Genomic DNA, 23,216 nt, shown 5'->3' with positions numbered 1-23,216 from the left:
GGATGTTACCACATATGACTGCTCTTTAAAAAAAAAAAAACTGCCAGCATGAATTTACATTCTTCATTTCTTTCCCTACTGATATGTGCATTATCTTTTGGTCTGTATCTAACACATTAGCTGTCAGGATAACCATAAAATAAAGTAGGAGCTCGAAAAGACCCTGCCCTTAAATCCAAAAGCAATGCTGTCCTTACTGCCACCTGTGCTCAGGTCTCTTTTCTCTCTGTCTTTTCCTCCTTCTCTCCCTTTCTTACACATTTTTTTCTCTTGCTTTTTTTCTTCTTCCATTAAAAAATATATGTGTATACTTCCTCCTACCCTAAATTCAGATCATTTAGGATATTTTGTTTTTCATCATGATTTGTAATATGGCACCTGGTATCTTTTCCCACTATGGAATTCTCAGTATAAAATACATTATTTTTGAAAGGTGACCTGCCCAAAAGTTGTTCACTCTGTTCCACAGGTAAAGCTGAGTCAGGGTGCCAGCTCTCACATTAGCTCTGCTCTGGATCAAGTAGAAAGGGCTTCTCCATTGTGCCCCTGTGTCTCAGAGGACCCCGAGCTCTAATCCCCAGCAGATACATGCCTTGCCGATGATTATTTTTCCTCTTAAATTATAACATCTAAGGAAAGTTCAGGGTTTCTAATATACCTAAATCATTCGATTTATCACTAATGATTTTTTCCCCCCAGGATTGTAACAATTCTATTTTCTAGCCAGGTGGCTATTTCAAAATGAATCAGGGATTTAAGGTTTCAACTTGAAATTCATTTCTGTGCTTGTGCTCACATAAACAGAAATCCTTCGTATACTTTTCCTTCACCTTCCTTTTTTTTTTTTTGGCTGTGGACCTCTGAAGTATGACATTACCTCGCATGTTGTTCTTGGGGCATTTTTTTCTATCAACGTGCTTTATCTACTGGCATTGCCAGATGACCATAGTTATATCAGTCTTCCTGTAGAAGGGCCCAAAGTAGGTAATAGAGTATTAGTGGAACATCTCTTCTTAAACCAGGGCTTCTTAACCTTTTCTGTTCCATGGACTCCTTTGCCAGTCAGATGAAAACCACAGATCCCTTACTAAGTCCACACTATACTATATATTATTTAATAAATATCACACCTGCAACAACATGTCCACACAAGAAAAATGTTTTTTTTTTTTAATTTCAGTTCAGGCTCACAGACCCTTTGTTAAGAACCCCTGTGACTTAAACCAAGCATGTTCTTTCATTAACCACTTAAAAAAAGCAAAGTGTTTTTCTTTACACAAACCAAAAATATCCATTTATGATACATAACATACTTTCCCTATTCAGTTTATTGTTATTGTTTATTTTCATATGTGCAAGTGAATTAGAGGAACTCTGCCAAGCATTTTCTAAAGCAATAAAGCAATGTGCCTTCTCTCACCCATTTAAGTGGATAGAAGGTCAAAGTCAAATATGAAGCTGTTTATATTTTTTAAAATAGCTTATTGATCATCCCTACCTATTCCTTAAATGACTTTTAATCCTCCAAATGCAATAAGAAGCTATTTCTACATTGAGGCATTTCTGAAATGTAGGAACAGCATGCCTTCAGTCTGCCAGGTCTGGTTTGGATCAACTAATACACTTTGCAAAGGGGATTATCTAAATTAAGCTTTGCTTCCTCTCCAAGGAATGCCAGGGGTTATGTCTGGATGTGTGAGTTAGCAGCACTGAGGAGGCCTTAACCAGCAAGGCAGGGAGCTAGCCCTTACATGAGTACACCACTTCTTTAGCAGAACAAGGGAGAATATTTTACGGACAGGATTATACCCCACAATCATGCTGAGAGGTCCTGCTGATTTACATCCTGACAAATTAAATGCATCACTTGTATTGTAGGGTTGAAAATGGATCTTGGCCTCATTCACTATTTGAGTCCCTAGTGGCCAAAGGCACAAAGTAGGAATAGGATTAGCAACATTTGCGCCACTGTTTATTTTCCTAACAATCTAGAGGGGGTGACTTAAAGAAGTTTCCAGTTTGCTTTCTTTTGGAAATTCTTTTTTTTCTTTTGTTGGATGCTGCTGTAATCTCAAAATTTGGTTTTGTTTCTAACCTTAAGGAAATAACATTTGGAAGTAAGGGACCAGTAAATGCTCATATAATTGAAATTAAACAACCAAAAACCTAAGTAAATGAGAAGCATTAAGATTTGCCCTGCTCATAGGAGAGTGGTATGAACACAAAGTGAGACCATATAATTGGCAACTTTTTTTCAATTCCTCAGTCTGTGTCCTGCTGCTTCTGCTCCAAATAATGGAAAAAAGTAATAGACTGGGAAAGATGTCATAATGCAAATTCTTTTAGCTGAACCAAATTTGTAACTGGATTTATTAGTCTAAAGTTTTGGTCAGTTGGCAGGGTTTCAAGGCATCTGCCCAACTCTGACTTAACCTCAACTTTCTCCAAGGTCGGAGCACGGCCAGGAGATAGAATATTCCACAAGAAATCCTTCTACCTCACCAGGTTATACACAAAGTGAAATTAGCACCAAAGTATACAGAGATGAAACACTTGGTTATCTTGATAACTGTGTTGAATAAGCAGAGTGAAGACCAGGGAAATCTTCAATAATTTCTTTCAGAGTGGAGTAAACTAGACATGGGATGGCCATTCCAACATAGTTTTAGCAATACTAGCTACTGCCCAGTTATCTACTATCAGGTGCAAAGTGTGTGCCAGGTGCTTTATGTGCAGTATTGCCAATTCTCTAACCATGCCTACAAAAGTCAAGTAATTTGCCCATGATCAAACAGATTATTTATGGCAAAATTAGGGTATAAGTCCATTTAAGGTCTGTTTTAAGTATTAAAAAAATTATTTTTCTGACATGATGTTATGCTCAAGTATAATCAGTGTGGCTGCCAAGTTATTCTTTTAGCACAAACAAATATAAATTTAAAGAAAGGGGGAGGCCAGTTATTTTGGTCCTATCCCTATATAGATCATTATTTACTCCTAATATTGGAGTAAAAGATATAAACTATTTATTTTACCTTGGGCCATTATGACCTTATCTGACAAGAAGCGTCTTGAAGTATGTCATTTTCTTCTTGCTTGTGTTTATGGAAATTTATTAAGTTAATTAATTTTAAATGATTAAAACATATTTAGTTTCAAGACATCCAATTTATGCCTTATAAAATAGACTGTAATGGCATAAAAATATAATTTTAATACTTTAAGTGCCTCAGGAAATGAAAAGTTAAATTGCAGTCTTTTTAATTAAAACTCTTCTAATATTTACAAAATATTAAAGCAAAACCTGTCTAGTTTCTAGTATTAGACTAGGTGACTTACTTTAGTTGTACATAGCAGGAATTAAGAAAAAGTGTCTATGTGAATTTATACTACTCTATTCTATTCCTTGTAAATGGGGCACCTTATAGATTCTTTGAATAGAATGTAATGCTTTCCCCTCTCATTTTTTAAAAATAAGGAATTAATGCAATACAGCATTTTCTCTTAAATTTCATTAACATTAGTATTGTAAAGTAGAATATAATTTTTTTCTTTTTTAAAACATATACTCATTATTTTTTTAAAGATACTTAGATTACATAAATGTTACATAAAAAAATACATAGGGGATCCCCACATGTCCCACTCCCTACCCCTCCCACATTTGGAATAGAATTTTAAATCAAACAGGAAATCTAAGGGTCATCTTAATTCTTCTCTTTCACTGATCCCCTACAATTCACTCAACACTGTTAATGCTGTCAATTCCCTCTCCTAAATGTTATTCCAATCCAACTTGTTCCTTCTATTCCCACTGCTTATGCCATAGGTCAAACTCCCATTCATTCTTGTCTGGGTCATCGCAATGATCTCTCTGCCTTATGCCATGTGCCTCTCAAGCCAAAATCTTTTCTAAAATGCAGTTCAGATTATTTTTCACTTTTCTTCAAGTACCTCCCTCCCATCCCCTTAATGATTCTCTGCAACTGACTTAAGTCCAAGCTCTTTAGCATAGGACATCATCTGCTATCATTATAATCTTAAATATCCAGCCTTACTTCCTGCAAGTCTTGTGAGTTTGGACCAGTTATTTAAACTCTCTGTTCTTTGGTTTCCTAATTTGTAATACAGGATGATGATAACAATCCTGCATGGAACTGATGTGAGGATTAATTGAGGTAATGCATATAAAGTACTGAGAACAGTGGCCAGCACACCTGTTTAACATGTTTAATCATGTTAGCTGTTAGTATCACACTGAGCATGTGGTGTTATTTCAGACATGTTTGATGCCATCTTTGTCTGCCTTCCCTCAATTCAGCTCCTAAACTCCTATTCATCCTTCAAAGTCTGCAGATGTCACTTATTCTGAGAATCCTTCTCTGACTATGCCAGGTAGCTTTACTCATTACAACATATGTGATAAAAATGTACCATTTTTTTCCTCATTTTTCACTTTACATCACTATATATCTATATAGATATGTAGATATATATGGATATATCTGATTCTCTACTGTTTGGTTGTGACCTTTTAGAATATAGAAACAGTCATTTATTTATTTTTGTGAATTTTATGAGATTCTCTACATTTAGTTTACATAGTTAATTACTGAATGTTTTTTGAATGCTGAATCTATAATGAACTGGCAAATATCCCAGGAGCCCTACTCCAACAAATGTCACTTAACTTAAACACACAAACAAACATGCAAAACTAACGAAAATGTATTTGATGGAAACACACTACATAGAGTTTACATGAAATCTTGTAAGTACATTCATTATTCTTAACATAATTAAAATAGAGATAGTGTTTACACTGCTAGTCTGCATTCCCAAAAGGCTGTTGCATGACAACCAAGGTTATCTGTCCACATCCTGAGGTTTGCTAATTCAGCCCAATTTTTTAATCTCTAGAAAGCATCTGCCCACATGGCTTTTTACCTTATTTATCTGATTAATTAAACAAATAAGACAAATTTGATGCAAACATTAAATAATAGAGAAGCATTCAAAATTGAAAGTGAAAGTCGCTCTAATTCCTTCTCCCCCTGCAGAAAATCATTAGCAGAATAATGTATGGTGCTTACTCTTCCTTATTTTTTTCTATGAATACACTAACATACATGAGGGTATAGAAGGTACATATTTATGTGTGTGCCTACATAGACACAAGCACATATACACTCACATGTGCATAAGTCCATATTTATATAATGTGTGTTTGTGTGTATAGATTTTAAATAATACTTTAAATTCTAGGTTTCTTTCTCCTTAATACCAATACAGCATAGATGTCTTATAGATGTAAGTATATACAGATATACCTCATTCATTTTAAAGGATGAGTAGCAATTCAATTTTATGGATGTACTATAATTAATAACTTACTAGAATTACTATTGTGATTACTTAAAATTTGTTTAGAAATTAATAAGTTTATCTCCAAATTTCACATGCTTCCTAAAAGTGCATGGCCTTGACAATTTCCAAAAAGCATTGCTAGCCATCTAATTAATCTTGTCTATCTGAGAGTTAATTTGTACATCTTTTCTGTTTTTCCTTCTGTGACTAGCCTATTCACCTCTTTTATCATTTTCTGTTAGATTATTTATCTTTCTTTTACTAACTCATATGAGTTTATAAATGGACATTAAAATTTTGTTGCAAATATTGTTCATTTTATTATTTTATAAAAGCATTATATTTTTATGTCATGAAATTTATCCATCTTTCTTCTTCTTGGCTTCTGGATTTCAAAGCATATTTACCTTATTCTTATTTACTCCAATAAAAAAATATTTGCCAGTGTTTACTTATAGTCTTTATGCTTCTTTCCCAATTTTGAATTACAAACAAATTAACTTCAGTTAATGAGAGAATACTTAAAGTATAAATTTAATCTGAACTTACTGTAGACTTGTTTAAATGAGGTAAAAATCACTCTACAAACCCATATTTGCAACACATGTTGACACCATACATAGTAAAAATAATGAAAAATTGAAACATCTGTAAGTAGGGTCAAACAGATAAAAATGAGAAGGTTTCTATATGTTCAACATCTTTCTCCTTGTTTGACGGGCTATATTTACACACATAGAGCTTAGGCAACTGTCACCACTATGAATTCATTGGCTGCTATGTTAAGAACTCTATTGTGGGAAACAATTTGAAAGGGAGAATTTTTTTCTCTGAAAGTTTCAAGAAGTGATCGATGATTTAAAATATTTCCAATAAGATATGTTGGAGGAGACAAACTATGAAGAAGAATGGAAACATTCAAATGGGGCTCAGTGTATATTCATTTAGAATGCTTTGCTGAAGTTAAAGGCTCAGATTATTTTATTTATTTTTATCTTTCATTAAAGGGCACCTCTGCTTCAAACTAGAAGTTAGGTGCCAAAATTCTATGTATGACTCTTCTCAAAGTGTTTCCATAAAGATGAGAAACAGGAAATACTGAAAATCCTGTGAGAAACTCTGTCTTTGGATTTCTAGCTCAATTTGTGTACATTGAGGTGCACAGTTTCATAAATTATTGTTACACCGAAAGCTAATCCTAAAGGATATGTCTTAATTTAGCTGTTTATTTAATCTTGGCGTCCCAAAATCTTGACAATGGACTTCTTTACAGTAAATGTACTCTAGAAAAGAGTGAATTGGAATTAGGAATCAGATTTTGGGTAATTCATTTAAACCTAAACTGCACTAGTTGCTGAAGACCATCATTTGCAAAAACTTGACTACTTTGCCTACCTGATTTTTGGATGCTGGAGCTGTAATATTGTCCTTTAGGTCAACCCCTGTACATAGAGGTTACCATGTCAAGCAGAGGTGGACTCTCCCATCTGACTTGGTATAGGAAAAGCTGAGGTGGTCTCTCCCAAATGACCTGCATAGAAAAAATGTTAGGGAACCAGTAAAGGCTTTGGAGAAAAATGTGATATGCTCAGTATAGTAACTAAGAAAATTACATTTAATTGCAGAAGAGTTGAGGCAAAGTGGTCTTCAAGAAAATCTAAATTCAGATAAAAGAAACTGACTTAGCAAATAAATGTTTTTATATACATGGGGAAAGATGGATAACATCAAAGAATGTTCTGAATGGGAAATTCTCAAAATAACCATACGCAAGAAATACTTAGATGGCAAGGTTATGCCTTGACCCCTGATAAAATATGAATGGATCGAAAAAGGTACAGATTACATTATACTAAATCAAAGAGATGAGATGAAGCACTGTGGGTTTTCACAGCCATGGGCTGTCATGGGAAGTTTCTAATCTAACAAATTAGAAGACATGGTGTTTTGGCCTGGTTCTGACACTGAATACCTGTATGATTGTGGTTAAACTATTTAGATTCCTACATATAAATGGGAGCTGTTAGCATATACTCAATCTAAAGCATCATAATTGCTTTAAGAATAAATCTTTAAGGAGTTAAAGATCTTATAAGTGCCACAAAACTGTAATGGTAAAATAAGAAGTCATAAAATATGATTTTTTTCTGGCAAGAAAGTCTCAGCTTTGTACCATTTTGGAAGTAGTGAGGAGGAAGGGCTGACTTCCAAAGTAGATAATAAGACAATGAATGAGAAGTGTCAAAGACAATAGAATAGTCTTTTAGAAGTTAAATATGACAAGAAAACAGACAAGTCAGAGGAACAATATCAAAGGAAACAGAAGTCAAGAGAGGATCAGTCTTGCCTGAAGAAATATAAACTTAATTAACATAAATTATATCCATAATAAATAAGGTTACTATAGAATTATTAGATTAGAAAAGTTTTTAAGGGATCTCTGAGTAAAGAAATGAGATGCAAAAATGACTGAAAGAGGTAACAATTATAAACTGGTAGGAGTTGCCATTTGGGAAAAAATGTGAATATTTTCAGTTTGCTTGTAGTTATCAAGCACATTACTTTGGTTTCCAAATCCTGTGAGATGTTATGATACAGAGTTACCTCCTTATTTCCTAGAACACTCCCTTCTTTGCTTCATTTGACTATCTATTCTAAGCTGACAAACTTTGTTGATGTCTTTTGATACCTTAAATTATGAGCATCTTACTCTAATCATTACCCCATGAATAGGAACAAAAATAATTTAAAAAGAATACCGAGAATTAATTAAGACATCAGTTGTGGTTAATTCTCAGATATGAAGGCCAACCTTTAATAGGCAAAAAGATCACCTTTGAAATTCACAGCAAGTACACAAATTGCTTAACCAGTAGATAGGGTGAAATGTATTTAACCAATAGAGAACTGTTTTTGTTCTTGTTTTTATTTTTTAACTGTAAACTTCTCTGATAGCAACAAGTTATTGGCATAGAAGAAAATACTGTTAATGTAAGATGATGAATCATACCTACACCTACTCTCTTTCAACTCTGACATCATTGCCTAAGTTTTCTTTCCTGAAAAAGGACTAAAAAATATAAACGACTATAATATATTTCCCAAATCACTGTAGCAAGAATTAGCGATACTGGCCATGATGAGTATAAGGAACGGCCCTTTCTCAGTTGGTATCTAGTAGAGTGAAAGCAACACAGAAGAAAGGCAAGTTCCTGCTTCATTTTCACATATCACAGAGCTTCCCCTAAAGCGTCTCAGTATGAAAATTTCATATGTGAATTTGGGCATGCTCCCAAAGGTGTGCTAAATTATTAAATCTTTTACATAAAATGTCCAAGTGTATCTCAGACTTGGCTTGGCAGGTACTAGCGCATGTTGAAGCACACTCTTGGAGGACAGGTTTGTGGACAAGATTTAGAATGCCCCTGAGGAATTCTCTCCTAATTTCTTAATCTATGTAAAGAGCAATCAGATATTCCAGTTTGCTCCTCAATACATGGAGTTGGAGAATTTCAACATCTTCAATCATGCTCTATTTTATAATTAAACTATAAAAATTTAAAACCCTTGCTAGTGTCTCCTTTTTGAAAACTTATAGGTATGATTCAGTGCTACAGTTCTCCGAGGTAAATTAAGTGCCTAGTTTGGTATGTCACATTTGAATAGCACCTTGTAAACTAAGAACTGGTGGAGTCTTCTAAAAATGTAACTGAGAAAACCAAGTAAGGCTTTCCCCTGAGGAATGCTAGTATATTAGCACTCCATAAAATGTATATCCTTTGAATTTCTAGTCTATTTCTAGGATCCAAGAGATCTTCTGCATTCTATGTTATTTTTAATGCACCAAGGGAGTATCCTTTGAAAAATTCTGAGAAAGATTCTCAGTTAAAGATTGCTTCATCGAGCAATGCATCCCAAGTCTTTCTTTTAGGAGCCATTTATATAGTGATTTGTGGTGTCTTAAAGCTTCATCCTGGAGTTTAGATTGACAAATAAAGTAAACTAGTAGTTGGAATATAAGACCAAGTTTCAAAAGTCCCAAGAATTTTAATTCATTATGACAATATTTAGGTAGGTCTTGTCCTGGTCCTTTGCTTTCTGCATGAATAACCCCTGACTCTGCAGCACTATTGTGAAAATTAATCAGTTTGTTAGTGTCTTGAGAACTCCAAATGAATGACACAAAGTCAATAAAAGATTGTTCTGTAGTTTTTGTTTTTTTCCCCCTGAACTCTGTTTCTTATTGAACTTATTTCCTTTGTGAAAGTTATACTATAACTCCAGACTGTAATTGTTTGAGTTCATGTCAGCTACTCCTCCCCCCGCCCCAGGTCTAAAACACACCTCAGGAAATAAATTATATTTAGGAAACAAACATCACCCTGACAACATTTAGTATAATAATTCTTCATTTGACTTGATTACATATATAAATGTAAGATAAATAGGATATATATATCCTATTTTTTAAAAGAACTATTCTCATGTCTCTCACTTGAAAATATAAAAAATATTTAATTAAACATCTAATTAAAATTTCTAACCATAAATAAACTCAGGGACGGGTGGAATCACATTTTTTTTTTGTATAGCATTTTTAAAGCTAAGTCTTATTTTCACTTCTTTGTAGTTTATTAGAGCACAGAATCTTAGAAATGGAGGGAAGGCACAAGGAAGAATTGGATACCTTGAAGGAAGAGAAAGAGCACCTTCAAGGTTTGGTTACTCGTCAAACATACATAATCCAGGAGCTGGAGAAACAGCTAAACAGAGCCACTAACAACAACAGTGTCCTTCAGAAGCAGCAGCTGGAGTTGATGGACACTGTTCACAACCTCGTCAACCTTTGCACTAAAGATGGTGGTAAGAGTTTCTTTTTCGCTTTGGTATTGCAAATATTTTATTAATATGGAACAAGTAAAAATTCAATATAAATTTCTACTTTAATCAGTTGCTGTGTAAAAGTGTAAAACCAAAAAAAACCTTTATAGTGTAAGGATTTCATAAAGTTTTTGCTGATGATTGTCTCATGGTTTTATCTTTGGAGAATGAATTCTTAAGTTAAATTCATAAATCCACAATATCTTCCTAAAAGAGCTTTTTGGTTTCTTCTTTCTTTTATGGTCTTTTTACCCTTAACCGATAAAATCTAGTACACAGCCATGGATGAACACTTGGTGTTAGATAAGTAATCATATAGGACGGAAATTAGCCAAGGTCAAACATTAGTTGAGTGCCAGGGAGAATTACATGAAGACTCCCAATTTAAACTAATAGTTGTTGTGTTTTTTGTTGTTGTTGGCAGTGGGGTGGGGAATTGCTTGCAGGGAAAAGGAAATAAAGGCAGTTCCCATAATTATTCTGAGTGGGAAAAGATCATTATTATTTAAAATATTTACTAAGACTTTGACCTATGTAGAGAAGATTTAACCAGGGCATCTGCATACCTTACTCTTTGGTACTCAGTAGTAAATATTACAAAATTCTCATAGTAAAATTTCTGTAACCAGTGATCCACTGGAAATATCTGAAGGCCTGTGCCTATTTAGAAGATATTCATCCATCGATCCATCCAACTTACCAACAATTATTTAATGAGTTCTCCATGTGCACCTGCACACTTCAAGCAGAACCTCTCAGGAGCCTCAGTGGTGCTCTTAAAAATTTGGAGCTTCAGTGCACCTGCTACAGTGGTACTCTCTAATCAGCCTTTATCTAAGTAAAGATGAACTTGTAAATGTTGTTGAAAGTAAAAGAGAGCACCACTTACATTGAAAAGTTAGGGTTGTCATTAAACTATAGCTTATATGACCATTCACCTAATTGTTCAGTTTGCATAGGCAAATGCATGCATGTAGAGTCGCCTTTAATAGTGGACTTGAGTTATATGAAAAGTTAGCTCAATCCTTTCTTCCATGTGTATGTATGAGTGTAGAGAATAATTCCATGTTAAGTGATCTTCTTTTAAAGACATTTCACATTTCCATATTACCCTCCATTACCATGAATTATATCTCCTTTAGATAGTCTAAACAAGCCTTTAATATATTTTGTACAATAATATTTTTTTAAACAGTGAGTTCCCAGAGCACCATTTGGGTGTGCTCAGTAATGTGATTGAGAAGGGAAAAACCTGCTAATCAGTCAGATCCTGCCAAAACCTTGAATTAGAATCCACTGGAAGAAAACTTGGTAGGATTTTGCCAGAGAATTTTAATAGAGCTCATGAGTATTTAGAAATTAAGAATCAATATGAGACATATCTGTTCTCATATTGAGCTGAATATATTTGGGGAAAGATTGAAAACACATTTTTCATATCATCCTGAAACTTAAAGCTCATAGAGTTGAGTAATTTTTCCTTGATTTTAGAGACTGTGATTCTCACTGAGCTTTTACTTCCTTACTTATCACCTGTTAACTTCTCTTTTGAGTATTTATCTAATTTATATGTCTGTAGACTTTTAGAGGCAGGGGTGTGACTTTTAAATTAAGATCCTTGGCTAGGTTTGTAATTTGGGTGCAACATTCAGACTACCAAACATCTGTTCAATTTAAGAAACATTCATTGAACATTTATGGAGGCAACCATGGTAGATGATACACTTAACATACACTCAGGGCAAGAGGAAATAAACATGTCTATTTAAATGACATAGCATGTCCGAATTTTTAAAATTAGTTACTAAAATTTTTTAATACTCTAGGTCACTAGAAGAGTATTTTCTTTTTGATGATACAATCTTAAAATAAATCCTGATATAATTATAATACTTGTGGTCCTAATATAAGACCAGGGCCCTATTTTGCAGTGGGTTCTGTGGTCTTATAACCATGGATTTTAATTGCTTCTTGTTAATCTTGTTTTTCTCTTTAATCCCACAATTAAGAGTTGTGATTAAATATTTGGCCATTTCAGGACCCATAAAAGACACCAAAAATGGAAAATGTCTCTGAATTAAGATTTCTATCAAGATTTAAATTGTCTACATACCTTCATTTTCACTGGAGTCATAGTTTTCAGTAATAGTTAATTTAAAACTTTAAATGGCTAATAACATTACACTAGATTAAATATCATCAATATTACTGCGAGTTTAGTAAAATACATTTTAATGTTTAATTAAAATCAGTATTTGGGTCTTTCAGGACAATTGCACAGATATTTCTTTTATTAACATGGTAACATCAGTGAAATGATCACCAAAATGCATGTTGGTAAAAATCGTGGGGCACGAATGATAAGCACTCTATGTTCTACAATTGTATGAAAATAAATGTCATAAATAATAAAAAAAGAAAAATCGCCTTTCATGAAGTTCCAAAATAAAGATAGTATGAAGTCACTAAAATCAACCTCCATTTCATTTTGATTCTTGCCATAGACACCAAAACCTTTCTCTAAAATACTCTGACCAAGAATTTTCTTAAAACATGGATTCATTATCAAAGGATTATATGTGAAGTTTACTTTTAGTTTCACATAGTCAAATTCCAAACCCAATATATTGCAATAAATTCATCAAATTTTCTAAATATTTTAACAACTCTAAGAGCGGTCTTACACAAGGTTTTCCAAAAACATTATGAACTGTGTCATAATGCAAATAAACAAAAATTTTAATTGACCTTGAGTGTTTTCTGGTTCCAACTTGACCCATTCATTTATGCAAATAGCCTGAAGGTGATACTACAGCACAAGAGAAGAATTTTTTAATGAGTTTACTTTGTCATTACCAGCTAATTTAACTTTATAAAGCCATTTCATCATTTTTAAAATTGGGATACTTGTATTTGCTTCATAGTAATAAGGAAATGATTAAATTAGATGCTGCATAGAAAAGCAAGATGTATAATCCTGAGAACATAGCTGACTCATTATATTTTAGTTCTATCTCTTCCAATTGACAAGATTCTATTAAATACACGTTTATCAAGTGCTATCTATAAGCAAAACTTCTTTCACAGAAAAAGTATGAATACAATGCCCTAAATTATCTGATTGTTGAAAATCATCCAAGCAGCTTCTTTTTATCTCCATTTCCCTACCTTTACAATGGGGATCATAATATTTTCCTGATGGGTTTGTAGTAAGAATTAAGATATTTATAAAAAACAAACAGTATCTGTGCCTATCCATAGTATGTGCTCAAAAAGTTGTAGTTTTAATTTTTATGTCTTCTAGAGTGCTTATAACACATTAAGGGTATTTGATAAGCATTTCTAGAAAATGTTGGCTAGAACTGTACCCTTTCCCCAAATATTTGTTTGGTTCATTTTATTGCATATAGGGCATATTGGTTTCACAGCAATTTTCCTACTAAAATATCTGATATCGAGGATACATTTAAACTAAGTACAACTAATAAACATATTTTCTGAAATAATTTACTAAATCTTCTTTTTGAGTTCCAAATAGGCAATATTTGTGCCTTAGGCAAATAGTTATTTTAAATTTAATTGCTTCCATTTTGAAAGGCTTCCAGGTAACACATTTTATTTTTGTCTAACCTTTGTCTCCAAACATTTGGTCACATTTATTCTTAGAAACATTACCCACTACAGAAATACTGCCCTCAATGTTATCACAGTGTCAAAGCTGAACTTATTGCTTCATGTTTTTGGCAATTCTCAGTTATTGCTGGAAATAAATAGTTTACATTGATAATGGCTTGGAAACAGGTCCTGAATTCCTTTGGAGAAGATAATCAGGATACCACAGGTGCTGTGACTGTCAAACATTCACCAGTCATTACTATATTCAGAGGTGATTAAAACATTGTCACATATGTTGAGTGCACACATGAGAAACATCGTATTATGTGGCCATGAATTAAGCTATTGCATAGCATGCAAAATAATAAATAAATGCATACATATATTTTAAAAAGGAGAAATTAAAAGAAAAAAGAAAATAGTTTCAGTTTCCACCATAAAATTACACAGGCTGAACTGTCTCACTGTCCAAACTAGTTTGGAAATCTGCTATAATGTGTTATGATTCAGTAACTTACCCCTTCATTCAAAAAAATAGGGGTAACAACAGCAGCTCTGATTCAGATCTTCTTCTGGGAGCTAAGGATATTCATCCATTTTTATTTAACAAATACTTGCTGAGTTCCTATAGCATGCCAGATCTGTTCAAACCATTGGGGAGAGAGAGAAAATGTATTTCAGTCTGTGGCTTCAAGGAATTGAGGGCTTGTGGGGAGAGAGACAGACCATTATATTTCAGGATTTTTTGCTAGAGGTGGGCCCAGGGCATTAGGGACTAGCAAAGCACACAGTCAGAATATTAAAATCATAACACGGACAGGATGCAAGAAGAATCCAGTATCTGGAGAGTCATCTTGGGGATTTAATTGAATGTTTACTGTGAGGCAGGCATTAAATTTTATGTGTATTATCTTAGTCAATTCTCACAATAGAAGTATGGGGGAGCTACTATATTTAGCCCCATTTTATAACTTCCAGAGGGAATATGAATAATTTGCCCAATCCTGGAAAGGTTGATTTAGAAGTAAAGCATAGGCAGTTTGACACTAATGGAAAATGATAGCCAAGTCTTCAAAATGCCTTCATTTTGACCCACCGAGGAGTGCAAACAACAGGTATATCTGCTAGGAGTCATGGGAGCATGGGAGGGGCATGGTATACATAGATCTATAAGCCAATAGCTCAGAATAAAAGCAGAAGAAGGGAGAAAAATGAGATGAGATAGGCAGATCAGGAAGTCTACAATTTTTACCCCTGAAAGCAATGAGGAGTCATTGATACTATACAAGGACAATGGTGATACTTGCATTTTAGAAAAATTACCCCCAGTTACAATGTAGGAAGAATGTATTAGAAATTGGCACACCTGGGAGTATCATGGGGAACCAGATGGCTGTATTGCCATTATCATATAACACATCATATAACACATGCAAAGCATGAGTCTTCTGTGTTCTCTGCATATTAACTCATTTAATCCTGGTAGCAACTCTATAAGACAGGTGCTACTATTAACCCATAGGACAGATATGGAAATTCAGCACAATAGTAAATAACTTCCAAATATCACACTAGTAGTATGTGAGTGGGCTGAGATTGGAGCCCAGGCAGTCTGGTTCAGTGATGGGGAAGGAAAGAAGAGTGCATGGTTTTCATCAGATTTTCAAAGAGATTTCCTAGGAGATGAATGCTGAGGTCAGGACCAAATAGAGGCAAGCGAAAAGACAAATCGATATTTGTGAAAAAATAGAATCAAAAGGAAATAATTATGTTAGAAGTAGACTCAAATATGACTTTCAATTTTCTGGGTTGTCACTGAGGGGGTATTGATGACATTCCTAAAAGTCAGCAACATGGGGAGATAGCAGGTTTAAGGGGAACAATAATGGGTTTAGTTTTGTACATGTTGTCTGGGATGCTTGTGGAACATTTGAGTGTGGTAGGCAGAAAAATAGAAATATGGAATTCAGGAGAAAAATATGGAGGACCTCATAGACTGGTGTGTCCTCAGAGGAAACAAGTAGTTGCAGCCATGGTAGTGGAGGAAATCGTTGAAGATGCATCTACACAGCAATGACTCATAACCTTTATGGGCTCATGGATCCATTTTAGAATCTGATTTAAACTGTTGATTCTAACCTTTCCTCCCATTTACTGCTCCCCATACTGCAAGTACACAGACATAATTTTATTACAATTTCAGAGAATTTACCACTCACTGTTACTAACCCATTTTATAATAATGTAAAAGCAAAGATAGAAAATTAGGAGTTCTTTAAGGTATACATAAAAGAAGAGGAGACCAAAGGAAAACAAAGAATTAGCAGGCAAAAGCAGTAGTGAGTAGTGATATGGAAGGGAGAAACAGATTGTCATGAGATGTATTATTTTCGGTGTCAAATAAGCAGAAAGTTCAAATTGTAGAAATGAATTTGGAATTGGGATGTGACTTTGTTTAGGCAGAATTTCATTGAGGTGTATGGCTCAATAGCATAGGTTGAATATTAAAATGAATGTGAGGAAAATAAAATTTAAAAAGTGCCATTTACCCATCCATATTCAAGAAGTGTGAATGTGAAAGGAAAGATAACAATTTTAAATAGGGAGGCATAAAGGATAGAGCGGAATAAAAGAAACTTAAAAACAGATATTGAGAGACATGAGCATATTTATGTACTTAGTTTCCTACTCTGAAGTTCAAACTTCAACTCATAAGGAATTTCTCATGAAGTTCATTTTAAAAAATTCTTTCACATCATCTGTAAGACATAATGACTGATAATACTAATTCATCAGTGATCTAACTTATCTGGGCTAAAGGGTCTTTCTCAGAGGCTGGTTGCAGTGGTATGGAACATTTGATCATTATTTTTGGTCCTCTGGCCTTCTTAAAGGGGGAAATGAGGCATTTGCTTCCTTCCCAGTGCTGAGGAGTAATTTGCTCTGTTCTCAGAATAATTCTGCCATCTGAAAGGAATTTACCTCCCGTGTAGCATCTGTTGAGTCTATGAAGTAAATCATTCAGTCAAGGATGAGATAGTTTTAGCTCCTGCAAACTTAACTCCTTGAGTTAAGAACGACTCTAAAAATATCACAAATGCCAGGAGAAAATTAAAACTCTTTTGAATTCCACCCATATAAATGTTGACAAAAATAGAAAATATCATTTCCATTGACTAAGATATTTGGCTTTTTTGTTTTCTACTTGTAATGAGCAACTTAACATTAGGTAGAAAGAGAAAGAAAAATACAGGAAGTCATCTGCTGAAAGCTTCAGTGAGTAAATGAGGGAAATGCTTTATCTTGACAGAAAATTATATGTCAAACATTTACAGTTTCCTTAAAATGAACCACACTTTCTAGCACTTCCTTTCATAAAACCCAATGGCTTAAGGGGAAAGTGGCTGTTTATTTTTGGAAATGGTCTATTTCTCCTTTTTGATGGAGCATTTTATCTGCCTTTTGAAAAGTTGTAATTTCTATAAAATTTTGTATGAATAGCAGATAGCCAAACTAATGATAACAAAATAAAAAATAATACAGTCCTTGACCTCTCCCATGAACTATTTCTAAACCACATCTTTTAGAAGGGATTTTAAATTTTGTGGTTAATTCTCTTGGAATTGGAGTTTCAACTTCAGACTTGCCTGTCTGAAAAAGGATATCCCTGGTGTCAGCTGGGCCTGGAAGTTAACAGAGTAAAGGCCACAAAAAAAGTGTTTCCTTGATGACCCAGAATTACTGAGAGCAAACTCCATTCTTTCTTCTCTTGTGCTCATAGCTTGTTTGGGTAAAGCAACTAAGTACAAAATAGTTTGAATAGAATTTTAATTAAATCGTTTCCTGGATTCATCCACACTCAAGTCAAATTCAGCAATATTTTCTACATTTGGGGACATAATGGGACAAAAGATGTTCATTAAGGATAAGCTGTGGTACTTTATATTGAGCAAAATGACACCTAAAATTACTCTTAAAGAAAATTTTAAGAAAACATTTTATCAACGTCAGTAAGTATGTATGCATCACATCAAACATTGAGTAAAGCCCCATGAAGTTTCTTGCATTTTGAGAAGGAAGAAAAAGGAAATAAAATCTGAGAAATATTGCAACTGTACGTTTTGGCTTAAATACATATAAACAACATATTGAACAGATAATTATCATGAGCTTAAGCTTTTTCTAAAAGTCAATTGCAAAGAAACTTAAAAATAATGATAAATCATAGCCATCAGTATCAAAGGCTCTTTGTTGGACCATGTGTCTTTACTGGTCTTTGTCATTGCACTTGGATGGTTGTTGCAATGGCAAAGACCAATAAAGACAGATGGTCTAACTATGAGCCCTTGACACTGATGGCTATGATTATGAGCCTGTCTGCCTGAAATATGAACTGGGCCTAGGGCTCCAGGGTGCCTAAGTGTTACCTCCTGAGAGCATGTTGCTTAAAAGTGGCCACTCTCTAAGCCAAACTCAGCCTGTAAATGCATTACTTTCCCCCCAGCGTGGGACATGATTCCTGAGGATGAGCCTCCCTGGTGCTGAGGGATTACTACCAAGCACCAGCTGATGATGTAACTAGAAAAAGACCTTGAATATAAAGGTCAACTCAGACCAGCAGCATATCGCAGCCTACATGTAATATCAGGTGTTAAAAACTGCTTTTGGACTTTGAATAAAAGGGGGAAATGGAAAGGACAAATGAGTTTAAATGGCTATGAATCTCCAAAAAAGAGTCAGGAGGTCATCAGAAGGGTGATGCTTACACATGCCTCAACAGGTTACCAGAGACAGCCAAAGTGGATAGAAGCCCAGGTACTGGTTCTCCTAAGAGCTACAGAGCCCCACAGGTTCTATGGTCATGGCAGATGACTCAGGAGTTCAGTGCCATGTCAGTTGGCCCTCCTTTGGAGTTTGTGTTCCTGAGTGTGATGAAGTTGACTCAGATATGACCTTTCTACACGCGCCTCTTCTGGTGCTTTTACCGGACCTGTGGTAGGCGTTGGAGTTGGTATATATTCAGGAGACCTGAATCTCTGGACTGTCCATATGACAGTCAGGCCCTGAGCCTCAGCAGACTTGTAACTCCTATCCTCTGGTTTATTGGACTTACCCTGGCCAGCTAACAGGGAGGTGAAGAAGGTCAACCACCACACCAGGGAGCCAAGAGTGCCTACAAATGCAAGCAGGAGAATTGCATCCATCATCCATGTGGAATCTAAGCCCTCTCTTGATGTAGAGGGGGACTCGACATAACCATTCCAGGGTCCACAAGATGGAGGAATAGAGTATGGATTAGAGTGGACTTACTGGTATTCTGCTGGGGAATTATTGTGATTAGTAATGGAAGAAAGTGTAATATTGATGTGGAGAAAGTGGCCACGGTAGCTGCTGAGGGTAGGGAGAGGGAAGAAGAGATACGATGTGGAGGCATTGTCAGGATTTGGAGTCGTTCTGCGTGGTGCTTCAGGGACAGATGCTGGACATTGTGTGCCCTGCCATGGCCCACTGGGTGGGCTGGGGGAGAGTGCAGACTACAATGTAGACCTCTGTCCCTGTGGTGCAGCAGTGCTCCAAAATGTATTCACCATTTGCAGTTAATGTGCCATGATGATGGGGTAGGTTGTTGGTGTGGGAGGAGTACGGTGAGGGGGGTGGGAGGTATATGGGGACCTCATTTTTTTAATGTAACATTTAAAAGAAAATAAAGAAGAAAAAAAAGATAAAAAACATTTCTAGCTTCCCATGAAGCTCATAATTATCTTCAACTAAAGAACACTAATATCATAACTAGTTTAAGGACACAGAAATCTTACCCTAGCACTGGCTTGGGACCTCATAGTCTGAGATGGACCATCTCAGATAAAGGGTCATGTTAATATGACATCTATCAAGAATGACCCATCTTTTTAATGAATTCATGAAGTAAAATTATTAGCTATAATAATTTAATTAAATAATTAAATAATTAAATTAAACCTTTTTAAATATCAGTACTTTATCATGTCTTTGTACACACAAAATTACTTTTAAATGTGAATGGTCTGTTTACACAATCATTATGGATTACTTGAGAATAATGAGTTTGAACTTTGAGTTTGATTTTAAGTGAGTATTTGGCTTTTGCCAGTTGTTTAGGCCTCATCTATACATTTAACAAAAATGCACACACACTCACACACATACACACACACAAACCGTGCCAGCTAAGATTAAGCCTCCATTCCATTTTCCTAGAGTCAAAGTCTAGATTAAGATATCTCACCTGTGTCTTGTTTAGAAGGAACAGGAATCAGAACACCTGGGTTCCAGTCCCAGTTTTGCTGCCAAGTCACTCAACATAGAATTACCAGGAACCTTAGATATTGACTGGTATCCTAGACACAGATGCACATTTTATGATCCAATCTTTCTGAAGCTTCTCACTGTTTTATATCACTCCCAATGACTGGGGAAGACCTAAATTCAAAGTAGAATTCCATGTAGAATTCTCAACTGGTAATTAAATACTGTTCTTCAAGTGTATTTCCCCACAAAAGTAAAAACTAAAATGACATAACAATGATGACAGTCAGACCGTAAATATTTGTTTAGTACTTCAAAGTATAGTTTTTTTCAGTTTTTGAAAGCATCTGGCAGCTACATTTATATGTCTATAACATTGTTCAAAGACTTTAATTCCATTCTTACTGGATTTGCTGAAATCAAGTATTTGTCTACTCATAATAAGTCACAAAAGATGGCCTTTAAGCTTTTCCACATCCATGGATAATTTTTTGTGTGTGTGCAATCAATATATTCCAGACAGGCTGAAAACATTACATGGAAAACTAACACATACAAAAAAAACACCTGACTGAAATATATCTTTGTTAATGAAATGACCTTCTGAACAAATGGCAAGGGTCATGAGGTTTTCATAACTGCCCATCAGAATGTGCAAAGGGGAAACACAGAAATGAATTTGATTAAAATGAATTGTCACTCAATTTAACAAAAGTTATATGTAAATTCATTTTTAACTTTTAGTCAAGCATCTTTTTTCATTCTTTACTTCAAGTTAAAAAATAATTGGCATCAAATGTAAGTTTGGTTACATGCACAAGAATCATTTTACGTTAGAGAGATATTAGAAAACTTATTTAAATATGCTAATCTAACTGGGGAAGTAGAAATATGTAGATTTAATTGCTGTTTCATTATTTTTCCACATTTAAAAAACTCCTTAAAGAGTCACTTATGTTATAGAGTGCTTTGCTTGTCCTCAATTTATATACCTTATGCATTATCTCAATATTATTAAAAATGAATATATGTATAATTATATATCATGGGTAATAGATTATCCAGATAATTAAGATGTATCCCTTTAAGGGTAGTAAAGATTTAAGAAAATTTTATAACATCATGATGGTAATTTTTCTCTATTGCTTTTAATCCTCTACTCCCTTTTTCAGAAGATTGAATAAAATTCTTTTTCTGATCACTAAGTTCATTATTATCAGCATGAACTAATTTTCATCATACCATGATACCCTTGGGAATATGTATAATTTGTCCTTATATAATACCCATTTTTATCATTTCTTAGTTTTGCCTACTTTTTATATTTACTGTCTTTATTCACTCACAAAAAAATACTTGTCAATTATCCAAAGTCCTGTTGTCTTCATGTCTGATTCTAGAAGAGAAACATGCACACACACATACATCCTCATTCCCACCTCCCCCACCAAGCCTTCCTCTAAACTTAAAGCTTCTAGGAAATAGTACAGAGACTAGATGACTATGTGACCAGGCTTGTGAGAATAAAACCTAAAAGTAATGGGGGTAAATCCTGAGTGAACATGACCTGTAATGTATGGACTTTATAAAATCCTACATGGCTGCCTAGAGGCTCCTACTTCATAATCTTTTGTTAACTTTTGAAGCTATGGGCCATCACTTCTTCAAATTTCTCCTGACAGTTTCTGTGTCACAGACACTTTTACTTTCTGTAGCTCTCTCCTCTCCTCATCTCAATATTCTTTTTTCTTGTCTTTTCTGTCTTTTTTCTTGTCACTTCTCCCATATATCCCTGCTTCCATGATAATGATTATTATAGTTCCACCAAGCAAGGTGTTGGGGAGTCAAAATTTTATACATTAGATACAAAATATATACAGTTAAGGAACTTAACTGAGAATAAAGCAACTCTTTTTCAAAAACTTTGAATTAAAATAATAATACTGCAGGTAAATGATATTCCAAATGTCCCTTTACACCAGTGCAAGGAGTGGGGATGGTAGAGGAATAATAGCTTCATAAAAAAGGAAAGCTCTTAACTAGTTAACCAAAGCTGTATGATTAAGACTTTTTAAGAATTAAGAATAGGAAGTGGACTTGGCCCAGTGGTTCGGACGTCCGTCTACCACATGGGAGGTCCGCGGTTCAAATCCTGGGCCTCTTTGACCCATGTGGAGCTGACCCGTGTGCAGTGCTGATGCATGCAAGGAGTGCAGTGCCTCACAGAGGTGTCCCCCGCATAGGGGAGTCCCAAGCTCAAGGAGTGCACCCCATAAGGGGAGCCACCCAGTGCAAAAGAAAGTGCAGCCTGCCCAAGAATGGTGCCACCCACATGGAGAGCTGACACAACAAGATGACGCAACAAAAAGAAACACAGATTCCCGTGCTGCCTACAACGGAAGTGGACAAAGAAGACGATGCAGCAAATAGACACAGAGAGCAGACAGCCGAGGTGGGGAGAGAAATAAATAAATAAATAAATCCTAAAAAAAAAAGAATTAGCAATAGAATATATATGTTTGCTGTACTGTGATACAACAGTTAATATATAATGTGTGTAAGTATATATTTGAACTACATGGAATTTTTGTTGGTTAAAAGCATTCATGCTGCCACATCAACCTTATGCACATTTATGAGATGAAATACCAACCTTGAAATATTTTATTTAGAACTCTAAAATTTAATGTATTTATGCATTTGATATATGTATATATATTTATAAAATCATTGATGAGCACTTCATCCTCTCACCTACCCATAAAGTGTTGAAACTTAGGCTGCTTGCACATTTTCTTTTAATTTTCACACACTTGAGATATAAGATATTACCCTCTTTCATGATTTTTTCCCTAAAAGTCCTTCAAAAAAATTAGAATCTAGGGAGTGTCTTCAAAATGGTCTTTCTATGAAATGCCTTCACACCTGGCTACAGAGTACAGAATCTAATCAATTGTTTGTTTGTACCTTGTCACATGTACCATTTTATCCATATACTCAGTTAACTTCAGTGACCTGTTGTGTTGAAATTACAGATTTAGGGTCAATTCCTAGCACTCTGATCTCCC

The 23,216-nt window shown here is 34.8% G+C and overlaps 1 protein-coding gene across 1 annotated transcript in view; it reads left to right on the top strand.

The window, feature by feature from the left end:
* Positions 1 to 23,216, top strand: part of ANGPT1 (angiopoietin 1) — a 247,053-nt gene that overhangs the window by 155,359 nt on the left and 68,478 nt on the right. The window contains exon 4 of the mRNA XM_004457536.5: positions 9,998 to 10,230. Coding sequence (XP_004457593.1) covers positions 9,998 to 10,230 — 233 coding nt within the window. The remainder of the gene's footprint in view (positions 1 to 9,997; positions 10,231 to 23,216) is intronic.

The sequence above is a fragment of the Dasypus novemcinctus genome, chromosome 14, assembly GCF_030445035.2.
Source record: "Dasypus novemcinctus isolate mDasNov1 chromosome 14, mDasNov1.1.hap2, whole genome shotgun sequence".
Classification (NCBI taxonomy): Eukaryota; Metazoa; Chordata; class Mammalia; order Cingulata; family Dasypodidae; genus Dasypus; species Dasypus novemcinctus.
Note: the sequence above shows the minus strand (reverse complement) of the source record. Positions and strands in the feature narration are given on the sequence as shown.